This window comes from Sapajus apella, unplaced genomic scaffold (assembly GCF_009761245.1).
Source record: "Sapajus apella isolate SASKATOON/1434 unplaced genomic scaffold, GSC_monkey_1.0 scaffold22, whole genome shotgun sequence".
NCBI lineage: Eukaryota > Metazoa > Chordata > Mammalia > Primates > Cebidae > Sapajus > Sapajus apella.
In genome coordinates, this window is record NW_022436962.1 from 28834683 (window position 1) to 28853305 (window position 18623).

Sequence of the window (18623 nt, forward strand, 5' to 3'; positions counted from 1 at the left end):
GTGACTACAGTAATATTTCATTCCCCTACTTGAGCTATCTACCAGCTATGTGAACTCCAGGCTGAGTGTCACCAATAGCTATAAATTAAACCAACAATGCTGTATTCTGGACACTGTTAACTCATACCCTACAGTTCAATAATGTACAGCCAATCATTAATCAATGTTATTTCTGCAAACCAATGAGAATTCCTGACAGAAGACTTCTGTAATTCCTCCCTCTCCTGATTTGTCTCTCTTTAAAAACCTGAGCCTCTTTTTTGTTCTCTGGAGTACTTCTTTGTGTTTCCTGGGCTGCCGTCCTCAACTTTGGCCCAAATAAACTCTATATTAATTTTGTCTCAGTTTCTGTCTTTTGGACAACATATTGGAACCTCTGGGCAGCAAAAGACAGTGCTGAGAACTCTGAATCCTCATATCCCCTCAAACTCTGCAGGTAGAAGCAATCTCATCCTCTCCAGACAGCAGCTATAACCTGAGGCAACACCATTTTTTTTTTTTTTGCATAAATCATTAACTTCACCTGAAACAGTTACCTCAAAAGGGGAGGCCAAGTATCTTTAACACCTGCCCAATCACTTGTCACTGTCTTCAGGCCTATGATGACAGTTAAGAACACAGCAGGGACTACATATAAAAGCAATGAAGGTGTTAAAGGATTTGGCCAATTTATATTGGAAGGAGTACGGGTAGCATATAGAAATGAATTCTAAGAGCTGAAAAAGAAAATAAATCTGAGGAATGTGAGACCATTTAAACTATCTGGCCCAGAGAGGTATTTAAAATGTGAGAGCAGTCACCATCTCACTCCCACCCTGAGCTAAATAATCACCTCTTGAGGCCGCTTGCTATGTGGGCTCTAAACTGATGACAAGTATGTGATAAAATGCCATACATTGGACACCATGACTCATACTCTATAGTTGAACAATGAATAGCCAATCACTAATCAATGATATTTTGTAAACAAATGAAAATTTCTGTCAAACAACTTGGTATCAGCCCAGTTCCTGTCTCCTTTTGCCTTTCAAAACCTATTTGTAACAAAGACCTAATGGAGCACTCCTCAAGGTAACCTGGAAATATATCCCTGGCAGCTGTCCTCACTCTGGCTCAAGAAAACTCTTTAAATATATCCTGTGCCTCAGCTTCTTCCTTCAGGTCAGCAGGATGTTACCCCAAGGTGGGTAAATAAAAAATTAAATACAGCCAAATTTATCAAATGCACATACTCATCTAGGATTTGTGGTTTAATGCATTAACTAAATATTCAGGTGTAGTTTTTCACTACTAGGCTGAATAACTAAAGCTTTGACTTTGGACCCAAAGGTAGCCTACAGACAATTAGTTTGAGATATGTGACTTACCTGGCATAAAGAGTCTACTGGCTTAGGGAGATGAGAATGTTAGAGTGGACCTACTATGTACAACCTGTTCAGCCACCCACAAAGCCACCCACTTCAGAACACCCAGAAAGCACTCCTTTCACCAAGGCATTAATGAATACATTAGTGAGAGGGCACGATAGCAGCCTGGAGAAACACCATGGTAGGTATCCTCAGATGACAGTCTGCAAATGACAGCGGAAAATGCCAGAATGGAATTGTACTGCCTGATTTGATTGAAAATAACAGTATTCCAGATTGGCTGTTGTACCATCTGCTTTATTTACTTATAGCCTGATGCTTCCAAATCCCAATCCTTTCCCTTAAAAGTCACACTCATTTACTTTTAATGAAATCAATGAATGTATGCTTAATAACACCTATTTGTGTTTCATTTGGAAATCTGAGGAAAACACCTGTGATTTGTAGACTTCCTATGCTCACCTTATGTGACCATATATAATAATTAAATAAGGTGAAACCAGGAGGTCAGAGAAAGAGGAGGATATATGAACCACAAAATGATTCCTTGTTCTCAACTCTAGATTGCATTAAAAATTCAATTAAATTTCCAACAGTTCTATCAGTATTTCAGCCCTTCCTTCCTACATCTACATACATACACATTTATTACTTTAATATTACAAAGCTTACTTAAAGTGACAGTTCTATGCGGCATGGCTTATTTACCCTTAGAAGTAAACATAGTTTTAAAAAAACTTAAAACAATCTTTTAAGGGAAAAAGGAGAATATGGTTTTTTGTTTGTTTGTTTGTTTTTAAGACACAGTCTCACTCTGTAGCCCAGGCTGGAGTGCGGTGGTGCGATATCAGATCACTGCAACCTCTGCCTCCCAGGTTCAAGCAATTCTCCAGCTGTAGCTGTGGGACTACAGGTATGCACCACCGCATCTGGCTAATTTTTGTATTTTTAGAAGAGATGGGGTTTTACAATATTGACCAGGCTGGTCTTGAACTCCTGACCTCAGGTGATCCGCCCGCCTTGGCCTACCAAAATGCTGAGATTACAGACGTGAGCCACTATGCCCTAGCCAGGAAAAGGTTTTTGAAGACTGTATTGTTATGTGACAAATAGGCTTACATCTACAGCAATTTGGTGGATGCTATAGGATGTTAGCAATAATGAAATTGCATGTGGATCAGTACTGGGTAATTTTATATGACTGCTTTCAGGTGAACAAAGAATATAAGTGATGGTTGATGTTAAAAGTATAATCTTAAAAATCTCCCAAGTAACATTACTGAAGAGAAATTATAATTTAAAGGACAAATTTAAGGAAATTAAATCATCTTCCATCTCCAAGCAAATGTGTCGCGTCACTATTATCTAAAGACAAATGTTAAATTTAGTTAGGTTTAGGAATCTTTCCTCCTGACACAGAAGCAACTTCAATAACAAAACATAAAAAAACTGCAAAGACTTTCAGAAAAATATGTACACAAATAGAGTAAAATTTTCATGTAAGACCATTCTTTTTCCTGTTAGCATTAAACGAGCTTGTCTGTACCACATTAAAAACAGGAAAACAAACTCTCCCCATACCCTGTGTCACAATTCATTTCCTATTTTCCTTGTCTTCCCATTCGCTGGTAAGCATCTTGAAGCAGTTTCTGGAACCACTTTTTCATCACTTAAGTGCTCCCCACCACACCAAAATCTGGCTTCTGCCTCCACCATCTCAAGAAAGCTGCTCTCTCAAAACGACAGTGGCCAGACTGTGATTACATCTAATCTGCTGGCTGCTTTTAACAGTGTTGTCCATTATTGCTCTCCTGATACAGGGCTGGCTTTGAGTTCAGGGATCCTATGCTCTCCTAGTTTTCAGTCTACACTCCTAGCTTCTTTTCAGCTGCCTTTGTGACTCTTCTGTCCTTCCTGTAAATACCAATCCTCCTCAGTATTGTCTTAGGTGCTGTCTCTTTTCTCTCTACAGATGCTGTAGAGAGAATTAAAACCTGACACTGCCTGGTTTTAATTATGTATTCAGTGGATGATCTCTGAATCTACACTTGAAGCTTTTGTGGCCTTCAAGCTGCTGACTTGACATCTCCACAAAAACGTCTCCCACGGCTAGTTCAATGTGCCCAACTCAACAAGAGAGCTCAACACATAAACAAGTTCCCACCACCCCTATCTAGCTTCATCTATGCCCATAAACTCTACTTTCTCTTCTGATAGGTTAAAAAAGCAGGACTGAATAAGGCCAATCCCTTCATTATGAACATCCTCAAGTACTTTGCTCTAGTACTTTCCTCCTCCCTGCTGTCCCCCGATCATCTATGAGATAATTTCTATCATATTACAAGCATGCTGTTATTTCTATTTTTAAAAAACACACACAGAGAGAAACAACAAAGAGCAAAATAACTTCAAGATAATTTTTTCCTCTAGCTATTACCTGATTTCACTGCTTGTTTGTGTGGTAATTAGTTTTACCTGTATGTTCCGTCTCCAACTGCTCTCCTTTCAATCTCTTTTGATCCTACTGTGGGGTCTTTGCCCCTGTTTTTCCACTAAAATTGTTCTTATCAAAGTCACCAATGACCTTCATATTGCTAAACTCAAATGCCATTATTTAGTCCTTATCTCACTTGATTCAGAACTCATTTTATTTGACATGTTGATACACTTTATATACTTCCTTCACTTGGTTTCCAGTGTTACAGTAGGCAGTCAGGCAGACATAAGCAGGACAGGAAAGACCCCCTCCCTACAACTCCTCAACCAGGCATGTCCATCAACTATCAGGTGATGGTCAGGTGGTTGTTAAACTGTCTAAAATAATTGGTCACACCTGGTGCCAGGAAAAGGCAGTCTCCCAGTAGATAGACATGCCTGAAACTGGTCGTCAGTAGCTTCTCAATAAGATTCAGGAGTTAGGCAAGTGGGCTCAAGCATGCACACTAAGAGGCAAAATGGTGGAGTTAACTGGTGGCATATGACCTTCTTCAGGAGCACATGACTGCTAAGGGAAGAATGCCTCAAGTGAGCACGTGTACAAATTCAGTAAGCACACTGTGCATGCAGCCCCTCCCAAGTGCTGATAGGTCACTGTGCATGCAGACAGCCCACCCCAAGGGAAGAATCAGAGAGGGGATGCAACCCCACAGAAGCATGCCAACGAATAAAACACCAAGTCAAAGGTTAAACCATGCACTTGAATCTCAAGTCACCCACTTGGCCCAATTCCCAGTGTACTTTGCTTCCTATTATTCCTGCAATAAAACTTTTTGACAAACTTTCACTCTTGTTCTAAAACTTGTCTAGGTCTTTCTCTGTCTTATGCTCCTTGGTCAAATTCTTTATTGTGAGGAGGTAAGAATTGAGGTTGCTGCAGACACATATGGATACACCACTGTTAACATCAGAACACCAAATTTGCCTGTTTTTATCCTGTGATTCTCACTGCCCTTTCTCTATCCACTTTGCTGGCTCCTCTTCATCTCTCGACTTCTAAAAATTGGGGTACCCCAAGGCTCAGTTCTAGGAAATTTTTTTCTATCTATACCCATTCACTAAGTGTTTTCATACAGTCTCAGAGCTTTAAATGTCATGGACTTCCATGATAAACGTTCCCAGGATTTTACCACCAGCCCCAAAATCCAGGCTTGTCTATACACCAGCCTATATGACATCTCCAACTGAATGTCTAATAAGCATCTCAACTGTAACTCTTTAAAATGAGCTGTTTATGAAAGTCATGTTGGAGGAAAAAATGTGTCCTTGATAATACTCTCAATTCCAAACTTGCCTCTCCTGTAGTCTTCCTCTCTAGTAATATATTCTCCCAACCGCTTGGACCAAAAACCTTAGTATCATCCTTGGGTCTTCTTTTTTCTCCCTCATCCCATATCTAGTCCATCAATACATCACTATCTTCACCTTTAAAGACCATTAAAATTCAAACTCTTCTTATCCCTTATCTACCCTAGACCAAAGCCACTGTCATCTTCTGCTTGGAATACTTCAATCATTTTCTAAGTGGTCTCATTGCTTTTGCTCTTACCTAATTCAGACTACTCTTAACCTAGCAGTCAGAGTGATCCTGTTAAAACACAAATCAGCACTTGTCACTTTTCTGTTCAGAATCCTACAATACAGTCATGTATTGTGTAATGACATTTTAATCAACTATGGACTGCCATTAGTTATGGACTAATTAGTCCATAACTGCATACATTTTTCAACTTTATTATAATGTTAGGGGAACACCATATATACAACAGTGTTCCCCTAAGATTATAACACAGTTGAAAAATTCCTATCACCTAGTGATATTGTAACTGTCTTATGACAGTAAATGTAAAGCATTATTCATGTGTTATGTGGTGATGTCAGTGTAAACAAACCTACTGTGCTGCCAGCAGTATAAAAGTATAGCACATACAATTATGTACAGTATATAACACTTGATAATAATAAATGACTGTTACTGATGTACATATTTACTATAATTCTTATCGTTATTTTAGAGTATATGTCTTCTTCTTAATATTTTTTTAAAAGTTAACTGTAAAACAACCTCAGGTAGGTCCTTCAGGAAGTATTCCCAAAGATGGCATTACTGTCACAGGAAATAACAATTCCATATGTGTAACCACCCCTGAAGACCTTCTAGTTGTGACTCGCCCAGACCAACTTCCAGTCCTGTAAGCTTCATTCATGGTTAAGTGTCCGATACAAGTGTACCTTTTTTTTTGTTTTTAATCTTGTATACCATATTTTTACTGAAGCTTTTCTATATTTACATATGTTTAGATACACAAATACCATTGTATTAAAAGTGACTACAGTATTCAATAACATGCTACACAGGTTTACTACTGAGGAGCAATAGGTTACACCATATAGCCTAGGTGTGTAGAAGGCTATACCATCGAGGTTTGTGTAAGTATACTTTATGGTGCTTGCACAATGGCAAAATCACCTAACAATACCTTTCTCAGAACATATCCCTGGTGTTAAGCAATGCATGACTGTAATTCCCTGCAATAGTTTTACTCAGAATAAGAAACTATACATTCACTAAATACGACTTACAAGGCTTTACATGACGTGGCCCCTGTTACCTCTCTCACTTGTCTCTACTATTCTTCTCCCTTTATTCTACTTGAGCCACACTGGCCTCCTCACTATTTTGTAAAAAACTTATTCTTCTCCATGTAGAATGCTCTTCTCATATATCTCGTCTATTTTTAGTCTTTAACTGAGAAATCAATCACATTCTCAGCATAATTTTCCCTGGCTATCCCATATTTATGTAATTTAATCCTCCCGCAAATGCTTCATAGCCCCTATTCTCTGTTAATTTTTTTTGTGTTTAGCATTTATCATTATCTAATATATTGTGTTGTATTTATAGAAAGTTCTATAGGACAGGAATCTTTTTTCATTGCTATTTTCTTTTGTACCAGTGCCTACAACAGTGCGTCACACATAGTAGGTTAAAAAATATTACTGTATGAATAAATGCACCAAATTGAATAAACTCGGGCTTCCAATATAAGTTGAGAATGACAATAACATATATTCAGTTGCCTGAAATCTAGAAAGCTGAAAATAACTGGTCATTTCTCCGGCTCCCTCATTTCTCACTGCTGTTTATTATGTTCTCCAAGCTCTATCTTCTCACTAGATAGAATCCATTCACTTCTCTCCATCTTCACCATCACCACCTGAGGCCCACACCTCATCTCTTGCAGCTGCTCCTCCCAGTTCACTCTCCACACAGTAGCAAGAGTGGTCATTAAAAAATGTAAATATAATCATGTCACTTTCCTTCAATGACATGAGGATAATGTGCAAATGCCTTGTACTCTGTCATATTTTGCCTCTATTTTACTTTCCAGCCTCACTTCTCACCATTCCCATCTTTCTATTTATGTTTTAGTCACAGTAAACAGCTTTCATTTTCTGAATGTGGCATGTCCCCCTTTTCCTTTAGATCTTAGCACATTCTGCCTGGACACTCCTTCCCAGCTACTTCTTTCTTACTAATTATATCTCAGCTTAGAAGTGTTTTTTTGTTTTGTTTTGTTTTGTTTTGGTAGAGACAGGGGTTCAATATGTTGCCTAGGCTGAACTTGAACTCTGGACTCAATTGAGTCTCCTGTCTCAGCCTTCTTAACCAGCTCAGACTACAGGTGTGTGTGCCATCATGCCCAGCTAGAAGTAATTTTGTTCAGAAAGCCTAGATGTACCAAAGTTATCTTTTGAGCCTTCCCTATATGTGCTCCTATACTTATCATCTCATTTGCTTTTCTATCATGCTGTATTATAATTTTCCATTTGCCAATCTTGACTTTGGTCTCCTTTAGGTCTAGGATATGTTTACTGTCTATGTATCTCCAATACTTTTATAACAGGTGCTCAATAAATAATTACTGTATAGTAAGTAATGCAATTCTTACCTTTCTCTCCTGGTTTTTTCCAATTTGTCTTTTAAAATCATAATTTCTTTGTTGAGAGCAAGTTGCTGACCTTCTGAATCATGCAGTTCTTTCTTAAGATTTTTCATTTCATTTGCATGTATTCCTTCTCTTTTAGATAATTCTTCTTCATAAAAGATACTTTTCTTTTCCAAATCAGTCTTTAGTTTGGTTATCTCTTGCTGATGTTCTATGCTGCATACTCCTGGTGAGTAACTAATTTGTTTTTGCTATAAAAGTAATAACAAAAGACTAGTTCAGCTACAAGAATAACAAAATATCAAATAACTTCTTCCTATGAGTATTCATATAAATGCATTTTTTGTACATCCTAACAAAAATAAAATTCTATATTAAGTCTACTTTTTGTTTCACATATATTGCAAATATTTTCCTCAGTTTACATTCCTTAATAGTCTTTGTTATTATTTTTAAAAAGTCTTCTTCACCCAAAGATTACATATTTATTCAAATTTTTGGCTGGGACTTACATGATTTCTTGCTTTACATTTAAATTTCTAATTTATTTAGAATTATTGTTGGTGTATGGAGTGAGAGAAAAATTTAACTGCAACCTAAATCTGATGAAGAACTGATAAAAAGTTTTAAGCACATCTGTGTCTTAAAAAAATTAAAATGAGCAAAGGAGTGGTAGAGTAAAATGTACAAAAATAAAGACAGAAAGCTTTTGCAATAGTCCCATGAAAAAGGGCAAAGGTCTAAACTAACATCTCCTTCATAAAAAAAAATGGTAGTTCTCCTCACTTTAGGTAGGATAAAGAAGGAGAAGAAACTGGGTTGAAATCTACCTTTTTAGAAATAAGGCTGAAATTTCCTCTCAGTAATAAGAAAGAAAAGAAAATGTAAAGTCCAAAGATTGTTCCAGGTACTGCCTAAAGGGTAAACAGAAAATACAGACTACAGATTATGACTGTAAGATTTCCTAAGCTTTGTAATTTTCCAAAGGTCATTAATTTGTTATATCTTATCTGTCTCCCCAGCTGCAATAAAACTTTTAAAACGAAAAGAACCTATGCACTTAGATTTAGGGACAACAAAGAATCAAGATCTGAAGGTAACTGTATTCTTCTTTGAAGTCAGTCACAAGGGCAATAAAACTGGTAAGAGTAGTTGACTTAAAGTAGAAGGAAAAATACCCTGACTCCTTCATATTTGAAATATATAATTTAAAAGGAGCAAAGGAAATGATGTGGACCAGAAAAATAGGCCTGGCGGGTCCACTGCAATATTAACGATTTGTCGAAAAAATATTTTTCATGTGCCAAATCTAGATTGTCCAGTGGTTTATGAGGCAGCCTAATAGGCAAAAGTCTGCTTAACTTGAGAAGAACCAGAGCAAGGCAGATTCTTGCTCTTCAGCATTGCTATGAAAATGATGACTAAACTGACGTCTGTGGCACTGACCACTGACCAGTACTATTCTTACATTTTCCTAATCATCTAAAGAAACGAAGACTTTTAGTTTGATGTTCTGTTTATTGTGACTGTTGGGATGGCAGCAGCATGTACAGTAAGTGTCAAGAAAAAAAATTCCCCTGAAATCAAAACCTAACAAAGATACCACCAATCCTGGTTATAGATGCATATCACTTATTGATTAAGAGTGTGAAAAGCCAAATAGAACACAAATGATATTAAACCATCTGTAAAAAAGAAAAATCTACCAAGAAATAATAGGTTTTATTTCAAACACTGACGATAATTAAATGTCAGCAAACTTATTAATAAATGTATCATAAAATTATTTTGATAGATTAAACTTACAAATCCAAATGATAATCTCACTATGTACCCTTCCCCAAGAGCATTTTATAAAACCCAGTAATAATTCCAAATACTACCCTGAATCCCACAATAAAACTGTTACATAAAAAATAATACAGTAATTCTTTTAATTTAAAAATATCCATTTTGAGCTATCAAAATACTACTTATGTTGAAACATCAGAGACACATTGAGTAAATTCAGAAATACCAACAAAAAGGATGTCTTCCATTATCACTCTCATGCAACATTCATTTCAGACCAACATATAAAATAGTCTCTCTGACCAACACGTAAAACAGCTAAAAAAAAATGAATACTGTAAAGAAAAATAACATCTTTATCATTTCTATTTAATAGTTCACCCAGAAAATACAAATCAATCTACTGAAATGTGTTAGAATTGGTTGAGCTGAGTAAAGCAACAGCCTGTAAGACAAACACAAATCAATACTTCCAGATATTAAAATAAGCAATATACATGACAAAAAATTTCAGTTAACTGCAGAGTAATAGTGAGAAATTTCTCTGATTTATATGAAAAACCTAAAGTCTTGAAAAAAGACACAAAATAAGATGAAACAATATAGAAAAATACAAAGTATTTAAGAGGGAAGATTAAATGTATATATGTTCAATTTTTTTTCAAGTTATCTTCCACATAAGTCTAACTGAAAGTTCTTTCTAAATGGGACTGAAGGGCATGGACACATATTTCTACTCTGTGGACAAGAATAAACTGGTAAAAATATCAAACAAAATACCAAGGGGTGCATGGGAAAATATACTTTTCAAATATCAGAACCTACTATAACACTTTACTAAAGTATTACTATGACAGATCTGTTCTCTGAAATAATTTAATTCAATATAAGAGACATCTTCAGTCACTGGGTAAGGTAATGATTAATAAATGAAAATAGAATTGCCAGTTAGCAATGAAATAATAAAAATGAATCTCATGTTATACCGTCTAGCAAAACAAACTCCAAATAGATTAAACAATTGATTATTTTAAAACCCAACAAACATCCAAAAGAAAGCAGAATTAAATACTTATCAAAATTTTGAGAGGACAAGCCAAGCTTTGAAGCGATAGAAGAAACACTGAGAAAAACCAACAAATCTTTTATAATTTTAAAAAGAAAGAACAAAATTAAGAGATATGTGATAAATTGGTTAAATCATTGCTGAAAATACTTTAAAAAGTAAAATTTTTACTATGCAGAGAGTTTTATGAATTGGTAAGAAAAACCTTAAGACTACTAAATTAAATGAGCAAATAAAGAGAATTTATAAACAAAATATGATAAATAAACAATCCTCTAATAAACCAATAAATAAAAAGGTACAACTTTTCTGGCCTCTCATATTTGCAAAGATTTGTGGGATTTATCACATAAATTAGCCTTAAAATAATTGTTAACTTTGTTTCTAGGAGGCTGTTCTAAGAAAATGATATAGAAAAAGCAATGCATAAACGTGTTTTTTGCAATTATAATACCGCAAAAAAAAAAAAAATTTAAAGGTAACAACAGAAAAGTGGCTATGTGGATAGTCTTTTTAAATTATTTATAATCACTAAAATTATGTTTGTGACAATTTTGTAATAATAAATAGAAATAAGAACTAGGTATGTGAAAATTCTTCCTGAACTACTTAAAATCATTAAACTTTTATTTGTGACAATTTGGTAATGAAATAAAAATGCTTATTGCACTATTAAGTGAAAAATATAAGTGTATGGGTTGAACTGTGTTACCCCCAAATTCATATGTTGAAGCTTTAACCACCAGTACATCAGAATGTAACGTTATTTTCAAATACGGTTTTTAAGAGGTAATCAAATTAAAACAATAAGGCACACCCTAATTTATTAAGACTGTGTCATTATAAAAGAAGATATCTAGACACAGACACACAGGGAGAACTCCATGTGATCATGAAAGCAGAGATCAAGGTGACATATCTTACAAGCCAAGCAATGCCAAAGACTGCCAACACACCACTGGAAGCCAATCCTACCAATATCTTGATTTTGAACTTCTAGCCTCCAGAACTGAGACAACACATTTTTGTGTTTTAAGCCACTCAATGCTTGGTACTTTGCAACAGTATCCCCAACAAACTAACACAATAGGAGGGAAAAATACCTCTAGTAGCATCATAGCATCATATATAACAATTTAAAAATTTTCTTTAAAAATTGTTTTTATTGAAATGTAATTCACATACCATATAAATCACTCATTTAAAAGTGTAAAATTCAATTATTTTGGTATACTTAATAGTTTTTAAGTGGCAAAAGAAAAAATACAGAGGGGAGATACAAGATGGCCGTTTAGGAACAGCTCAGGATTGCAGCTCCCAGCGAAAGCGCAGAGGGTGAGTGGACGCCGCGTTTTTATTGCCCACAGACTAGGAAATTCCCGGGCAGAGGTGCTCCACGCTCGCCAGCGCGGCTGTTGTGGCCAGCGCTGCTGTGCCGGCCAGCGCCGCTGCTCTGCCCCGCGCGGCTGCTTTGTCGGCGCCCCGGAGCCGCGGTTCTCCGTACAAAATACACCGGTCCGGGTGCCCTTTTGGCTGGCGATTGGAGCCACGGGAAGTCGCCCGTATGCTGGTTCAAAAAGGGGACTGAGCAGAGAACCAGGACAGTAGATTCCAGGGCAAAAAAAAAAAAAAAGAAAAAAAAGCGCCACAAACCTCAGTGCCGCTGTTTAAGCCAGCGCAGTGAGTGGCCGCAGGGGAAAACAAACAGACCCCGGCGCCTCTTCAACAGGCGACTGGAACACCAACTTAAAAAAGGCTCTGAGGCAGGGAGCCAGGCGATCAGGCTCGGCTGGCCCCACCCCCACAAAAGAACAGCAATCAGAAACTCTGGATTGAGAATTTCACAGCAAGCGCAGCTGAACCCGGGACAGTCCAGCTCTGTGGGGGAGGGGCGTCCGCCATTACCGAGGCAGCCCGCCGTAGCCAAGGCAACCCGCCATTGCTGAGGCAGCCCGCCGTTGCCAAGGCAACACGCCACAGCAGAGACTCCGCCCCAACAGAGGCGGGCCACCATCGCCAAAGCAGTTCTAACTACACCCATATAAACAGGACTGCAGGGAAGTTCACTCGGCAGCGGGGCGCAGCCCACAGCAGCTCAGCAAAGCTGCTATAGGCCGACAGTGACTAGGCTGCCTCCTTGCTGGGCTGGGCAGGTCTGAAGGAAAAAAAGAAAAAAAAAAAAAAAAGAAGGCAGCAGCATAACGGAAACTCATAAATAAAGCCCTAAATCCCTGGGACAGAGCACCTGGGAACAAAAAGCAGTTTATGAGTTCTGCTGCAGCAGACCTAAAAGTACCTGCCCAGCAGCTCTGAATGAACAACAACAGAGCTCACAGCTCACCATTTGAGCTCCTATAAAGAAAAGACCGTCTCCTCAAGCAGCTCCTTGACCCCTATATATCCAAAAAGACACCTCATAGAGGAGAGATCAGATTGACACTAGGCGGGTATCCTTCTGGGACAAAGATAGAAGAAGAAGAAAACTGGTAACAACCCTTGCTGTTCAACAGCTGCTGCAGGTGAACCCCAGGCAAGCAGGGCCTGGAGTGAACCTCAGCAGACCTACAGCAGAGGGGCCAGACTGTCAGAAGGAAAACCAAGAAGCAGAAATAACCTCATCATCAACAAACAGAACGTCAATCTGAAAGATTTGAGACCCAATCTGAAAGCCAGCAACTACAAAGTCGACAGGTGGATAAATCCTTAAGGATGGGAAGAAACTGGCGCAAAAAGGATGAAAACACCCGAAACCAGAACACCTCTCCTCCTAAAAGGGATCACAACTCCTCGCCAGCAAGGGAACAAGGTTGGATGGAGAATGAGTGTGATGAAATGACAGAATCAGAATTCAGAAGATGGGTAGTAAGAAACTTCTGTGAACTTAAAGAACATGTTCTAACCAAATGCAAAGAAACTAAGAACCTTGAAAAAAGATTTGACGAAATGCTAACAAGAATGGACAAAATAGAAAGGAATATAAGTGAATTGATGGAGCTGAAAACTGCAACACGAGAACTTCGTGAAGCATGCACAAGTATCAACAGCCGAATTGACCAAGCAGAAGAAAGGATATCAGAGGTCGAAGATCAACTCAATGAAATAAAACGGGAAGGCAAGACTGGAGAAAAAAGGGTAAAAAAGAATGAACAAAGTCTCCAAGAAATGTGGGACTATGTGAAAAGACCTAATCTACGTTTGATAGGCGTACCCGAATGCGACGAAGAGAATGAATCCAAGCTGGAAAATACTCTGCAGGATATTATCCAGGAAAACTTCCCCAACCTAGCAAGGCAGGCAAACATTCAAGTCCAGGAAATACAGAGAACACCACAAAGATATTCGTCAAGAAGAGCAACCCCAAGGCACATAATCGTCAGATTCACCAGGGTCGAAATGAAGGAGAAAATACTAAGGGCAGCCAGAGAGAAAGGTCGGGTTACCCACAAAGGGAAGCCCATCAGACTCACAGCAGATCTCTCAGCAGAAACCCTACAAGCCAGAAGAGAATGGGGGCCAATATTCAACATCCTTAAAGAAAAGAACTTTCAACCCAGAATCTCCTATCCAGCCAAACTAAGCTTCATAAGTGAAGGAAAAATAAAATCCTTTGGGAACATGCAAGTACTCAGAGATTTCGTCACCACCAGGCCAGCTCTACAAGAGCTCCTGAAAGAGGCTCTACACATATAAAGGAACAACAAGTACCAGCTCAACTAAAGGGCAAAACAGCCAGCTAGCACCAAAATGGCAGTATCAAATTCACACATAACAATATTAACCCTAAATGTAAATGGACTAAATGCCCCAATCAAAAGACACAGACTGACAAATTGGATAAAAAGACAAAACCCATCGGTGTGCTGTATCCAGGAAACCCATCTCACATGCAAGGATACACAAAGGCTCAAAATAAAGGGATGGAGGAAGATTTACCAAGCAAATGGAGAGCAAAAAAAAGCAGGAGTTGCAATTCTCATCTCTGATAAATTAGACTTTAAAGCAACAAAGATCATAAGAGACAAAGAGGGACATTACATAATGGTAAAAGGATCAATGCAACAAGAAGAGCTAACCATCCTAAATATGTACGCACCCAATACAGGAGCACCCAGATACATAAGGCAAGTTCTTAATGACTTACAAAGGGACTTAGACTCCCACACAATAATAGTGGGAGACTTTAACACCCCATTGTCAACATTAGACAGATCAACCAGACAGAAAATTAACAAGGATATCCAGGACTTGAACTCAGTCCTGGACCAAGCAAACCTAATAGACAATTACAGAACTCTCCACCCCAAATCCACAGAATATACATTCTTCTCAGCACCACATCACACCTACTCTAAAATTGACCACATAATTGGGAGTAAATCACTCCTCAGCAAATGCAAAAGAACGGAAATCGTAACAAACAGTCTCTCAGACCACAGTGCAATCAAGTTAGAACTCAGAATTCAAAAACTAACTCAGAACCGCACAGCTTCATGGAAACTGAACAACTTGCTCTTGAATGTTGACTGGATAAACAATGAAATGAAGGCAGAAATAAAGATGTTCTTCGAAACCAACGAGAATGAAGACACAACATACCAAAATCTCTGGGACACATTTAAAGCAGTATCTAGAGGAAAATATATAGCAATAAGTGCCCACATGAGAAGCAAGGAGAGATCAAAAATTGACGCCCTATCGTCAAAACTGAAAGAGCTAGAGGAGCAAGATCAAAAAAACTCAAAGTCTAGCAGAAGACAAGAAATAGCTAAGATCAGAGCAGAACTGAAGGAGATAGAGACACAAAAAACCCTTCAAAAAATCAATAAATCCAGGAGCTGGTTTTTTGAAAAGATCAACAAAATAGACAGACCACTAGCCAGATTAATAAAAAAGAAAAGAGAGAATAACCAAATTGATGCAATAAAAAACGATAAAGGGGATATCACCACAGATTCCACAGAAATTCAAACCATCATCAGAGATTATTACAAACAACTCTATGCACACAAACTAATAAACCTGGAAGAAATGGATAAATTCCTGGACACTTGCCTCCTGCCAAGCCTAAACCAGGAAGAAGCCGAAACCCTGAACAGACCCATAACAAGGTCTGAAGTTGAGGCAGCAATTAAGAGCTTACCACCCAAAAAAAGCCCAGGTCCAGATGGGTTCACAGCTGAATTCTACCAGACATACAAAGAGGAGCTGGTACCATTTCTTCTGAAACTATTCCAAACAATACAAAAAGAGGGAATTCTTCCCAAATCATTTTATGAGACCAACATCATCCTGATTCCAAAACCCGGCAGAGACTCAACAAGAAAAGAAAACTTCAGGCCAATATCCATGATGAACATAGATGCAAAAATCTTCAATAAAATACTGACAAGCCGATTGCAACAGCACATCAAAAAGCTTATCCACCATGATCAAGTAGGCTTCATCCCGGGGATGCAAGGCTGGTTCAACATACGCAAGTCTATAAACGTAATTCACCACATAAACAGAACCAAAGACAAAAACCACATGATTATCTCAATTGATGCAGAGAAGGCCTTTGACAAAATTCAACAGCTCTTTATGCTAAAAACACTCAATAAGCTAGGAATCAATGGAAAGTATCTCAAAATAATAAAAGCTATTTATGACAAACCAACAGCCAATATCATACTGAATGGGCAAAAACTGGAAGCATTCCCCTTGAAATGTGGCACCAGACAAGGATGCCTGCTCTCACCACTGCTATTCAATATAGTATTAGAAGTTCTAGCCAGAGCAATCAGGCAAGAAAAAGAAATAAAGGGCATTCAAATAGGAAAGGAGGAAGTCAAATTGTCTCTATTTGCAGACGACATGATTGTATATCTAGAAGACCCCATCGTCTCAGCCCCAAACCTCCTGAAACTGATAAGCAAGTTCAGCAAAGTCTCAGGATACAAAATCAATGTGCAAAAATCACATGCATTCCTATACACCAGTAACAGACTTAAAGAGAGCCAAATCAAGAACAAACTTCCATTCACAATTGCCACAAAGAGAATAAAATACCTAGGAATACAACTAACAAGGAATGTAAAGGACCTCTTCAAGGAGAACTACAAGCCACTGCTCAACGAAATAAGAGAGGACACAAACAGATGGAGAAACATCCCATGTTCATGGTTAGGAAGAATCAATATCGTGAAAATGGCCATACTGCCCAAAGTAATTTACAGATTCAATGCTATCCCCATCAAGCTACCAATGACCTTCTTTGCAGAACTGGAAAAAACCACCTTAAACTTCATATGGAACCAAAAGAGAGCCCGCATAGCCAAGTCAATTCTAAGCAAAAAGAACAAAGCGGGGGGCATCACACTACCAGACTTCAAACTATACTACAAGGCTACAGTAATCAAAACAGCATGGTACTGGTACCAAAACAGAGATATAGACCAATGGAACAGAACAGAGGTCTCGGAGGCAACACAACATATCTACAACCATCTGATCTTTGACAAACCAGCCAAAAACAAGCAATGGGGAAAGGATTCCCTGTTCAATAAATGGTGTTGGGAAAGCTGGCTAGCCACGTGCAGAAAGCAGAAACTGGACCCCTTCCTGACACCTTACACTAAAATTAACTCCAGATGGATTAAAGACTTAAACATAAGACCTAACACCATAAAAACCCTAGAAGAAAATCTAGGCAAAACCATTCAGGACGTAGGTGTAGGCAAGGACTTCATGACCAAAACGCCAAACGCATTGACAACAAAAGCCAAAATAGACAAATGGGACCTAATCAAACTCCACAGCTTCTGCACAGCAAAAGAAACAATCATTAGAGTGAATCGGCAACCAACAGATTGGGAAAAAATTTTTGCAGTTTACCCATCTGACAAAGGGCTGATATCCGTAATTTACAAAGAACTAAAGCAGATTTACAAGAAAAAAACTAACAAGCCCATTCAAAAGTGGGCAAAGGATATGAACAGACACTTCTCAAAAGAAGACATACGTGAGGCCAACAAACATATGAAAAAATGCTCATCATCACTGGTCATCAGAGAAATGCAAATCAAAACTACACTGAGATACCATCTCACGCCGGTTAGAATGGCGATCATTAAAAAATCTGGAGACAACAGATGCTGGAGAGGATGTGGAGAAATAGGAACACTTTTGCACTGTTGGTGGGAGTGTAAATTAGTGCAACCATTGTGGAAGACAGTGTGGCGATTCCTCAAGGACCTACAAATAGAAATTCCATTTGACCCAGCAATCCCATTACTGGGTATATATCCAAAGGATTACAAATCGTTCTACTATAAGGACACGTGTACACGAATGTTCATTGCAGCACTGTTTACAATAGCAAAGACCTGGAACCAACCCAAATGCCCATCGACGATAGACTGGATAGGGAAAATGTGGCACATATACACCATGGAATATTATGCAGCCATCAGAAACGATGAGTTTGGGTCCTTTGTAGGGACATGGATGAACCTGGAAACCATCATTCTCAGCAAACTGACAGAAGAGCAGATGATCAAACACCGCATGTTCTCACTCATAGGCGGGTGTTGAACAATAAGAACACATGGACACAGGGAGGGGAGCACTACACACTAGAGTCTGTTGCGGGGAAATAGGGGAGGGTCAGCGGGGGGTGGGGAGTTGGGGAGAGATAGCATGGGGAGAAATGCCAGATATAGGTGATGGGGAGGAAGGCAGCAAATCACACTGCCACATGTGTACCTATGCAACAATCTTGCATGTTCTTCACATGTACCTCAAAACCTAAAATGCAATAAAATAAATAAATGGGAAAAAAAAGAAAGAAAACATTGGGGAAACTCACTGGGACATTGGACTGGGCAAATATTTCTTTAGTAATACCCAGCAAGCAGAGGCAACCAAACAAAAATGGACAAATGGGATGACATCAAGTTAAAAAGCTTCTGCACA

General features: G+C 38.3%; 1 protein-coding gene across 19 annotated transcripts in view; it reads right to left on the bottom strand.

The window, feature by feature from the left end:
• The window catches only part of CDC42BPA (CDC42 binding protein kinase alpha), a 327338-nt gene that overhangs the window by 100075 nt on the left and 208640 nt on the right, over window positions 1-18623 (bottom strand). For all 19 annotated transcript variants that reach the window (XM_032289464.1, XM_032289476.1, XM_032289477.1 and 16 more), the window contains one exon: window positions 7817-8064. In XM_032289464.1, the coding sequence (XP_032145355.1) occupies window positions 7817-8064 (248 nt within the window). The remainder of the gene's footprint in view (window positions 1-7816; window positions 8065-18623) is intronic.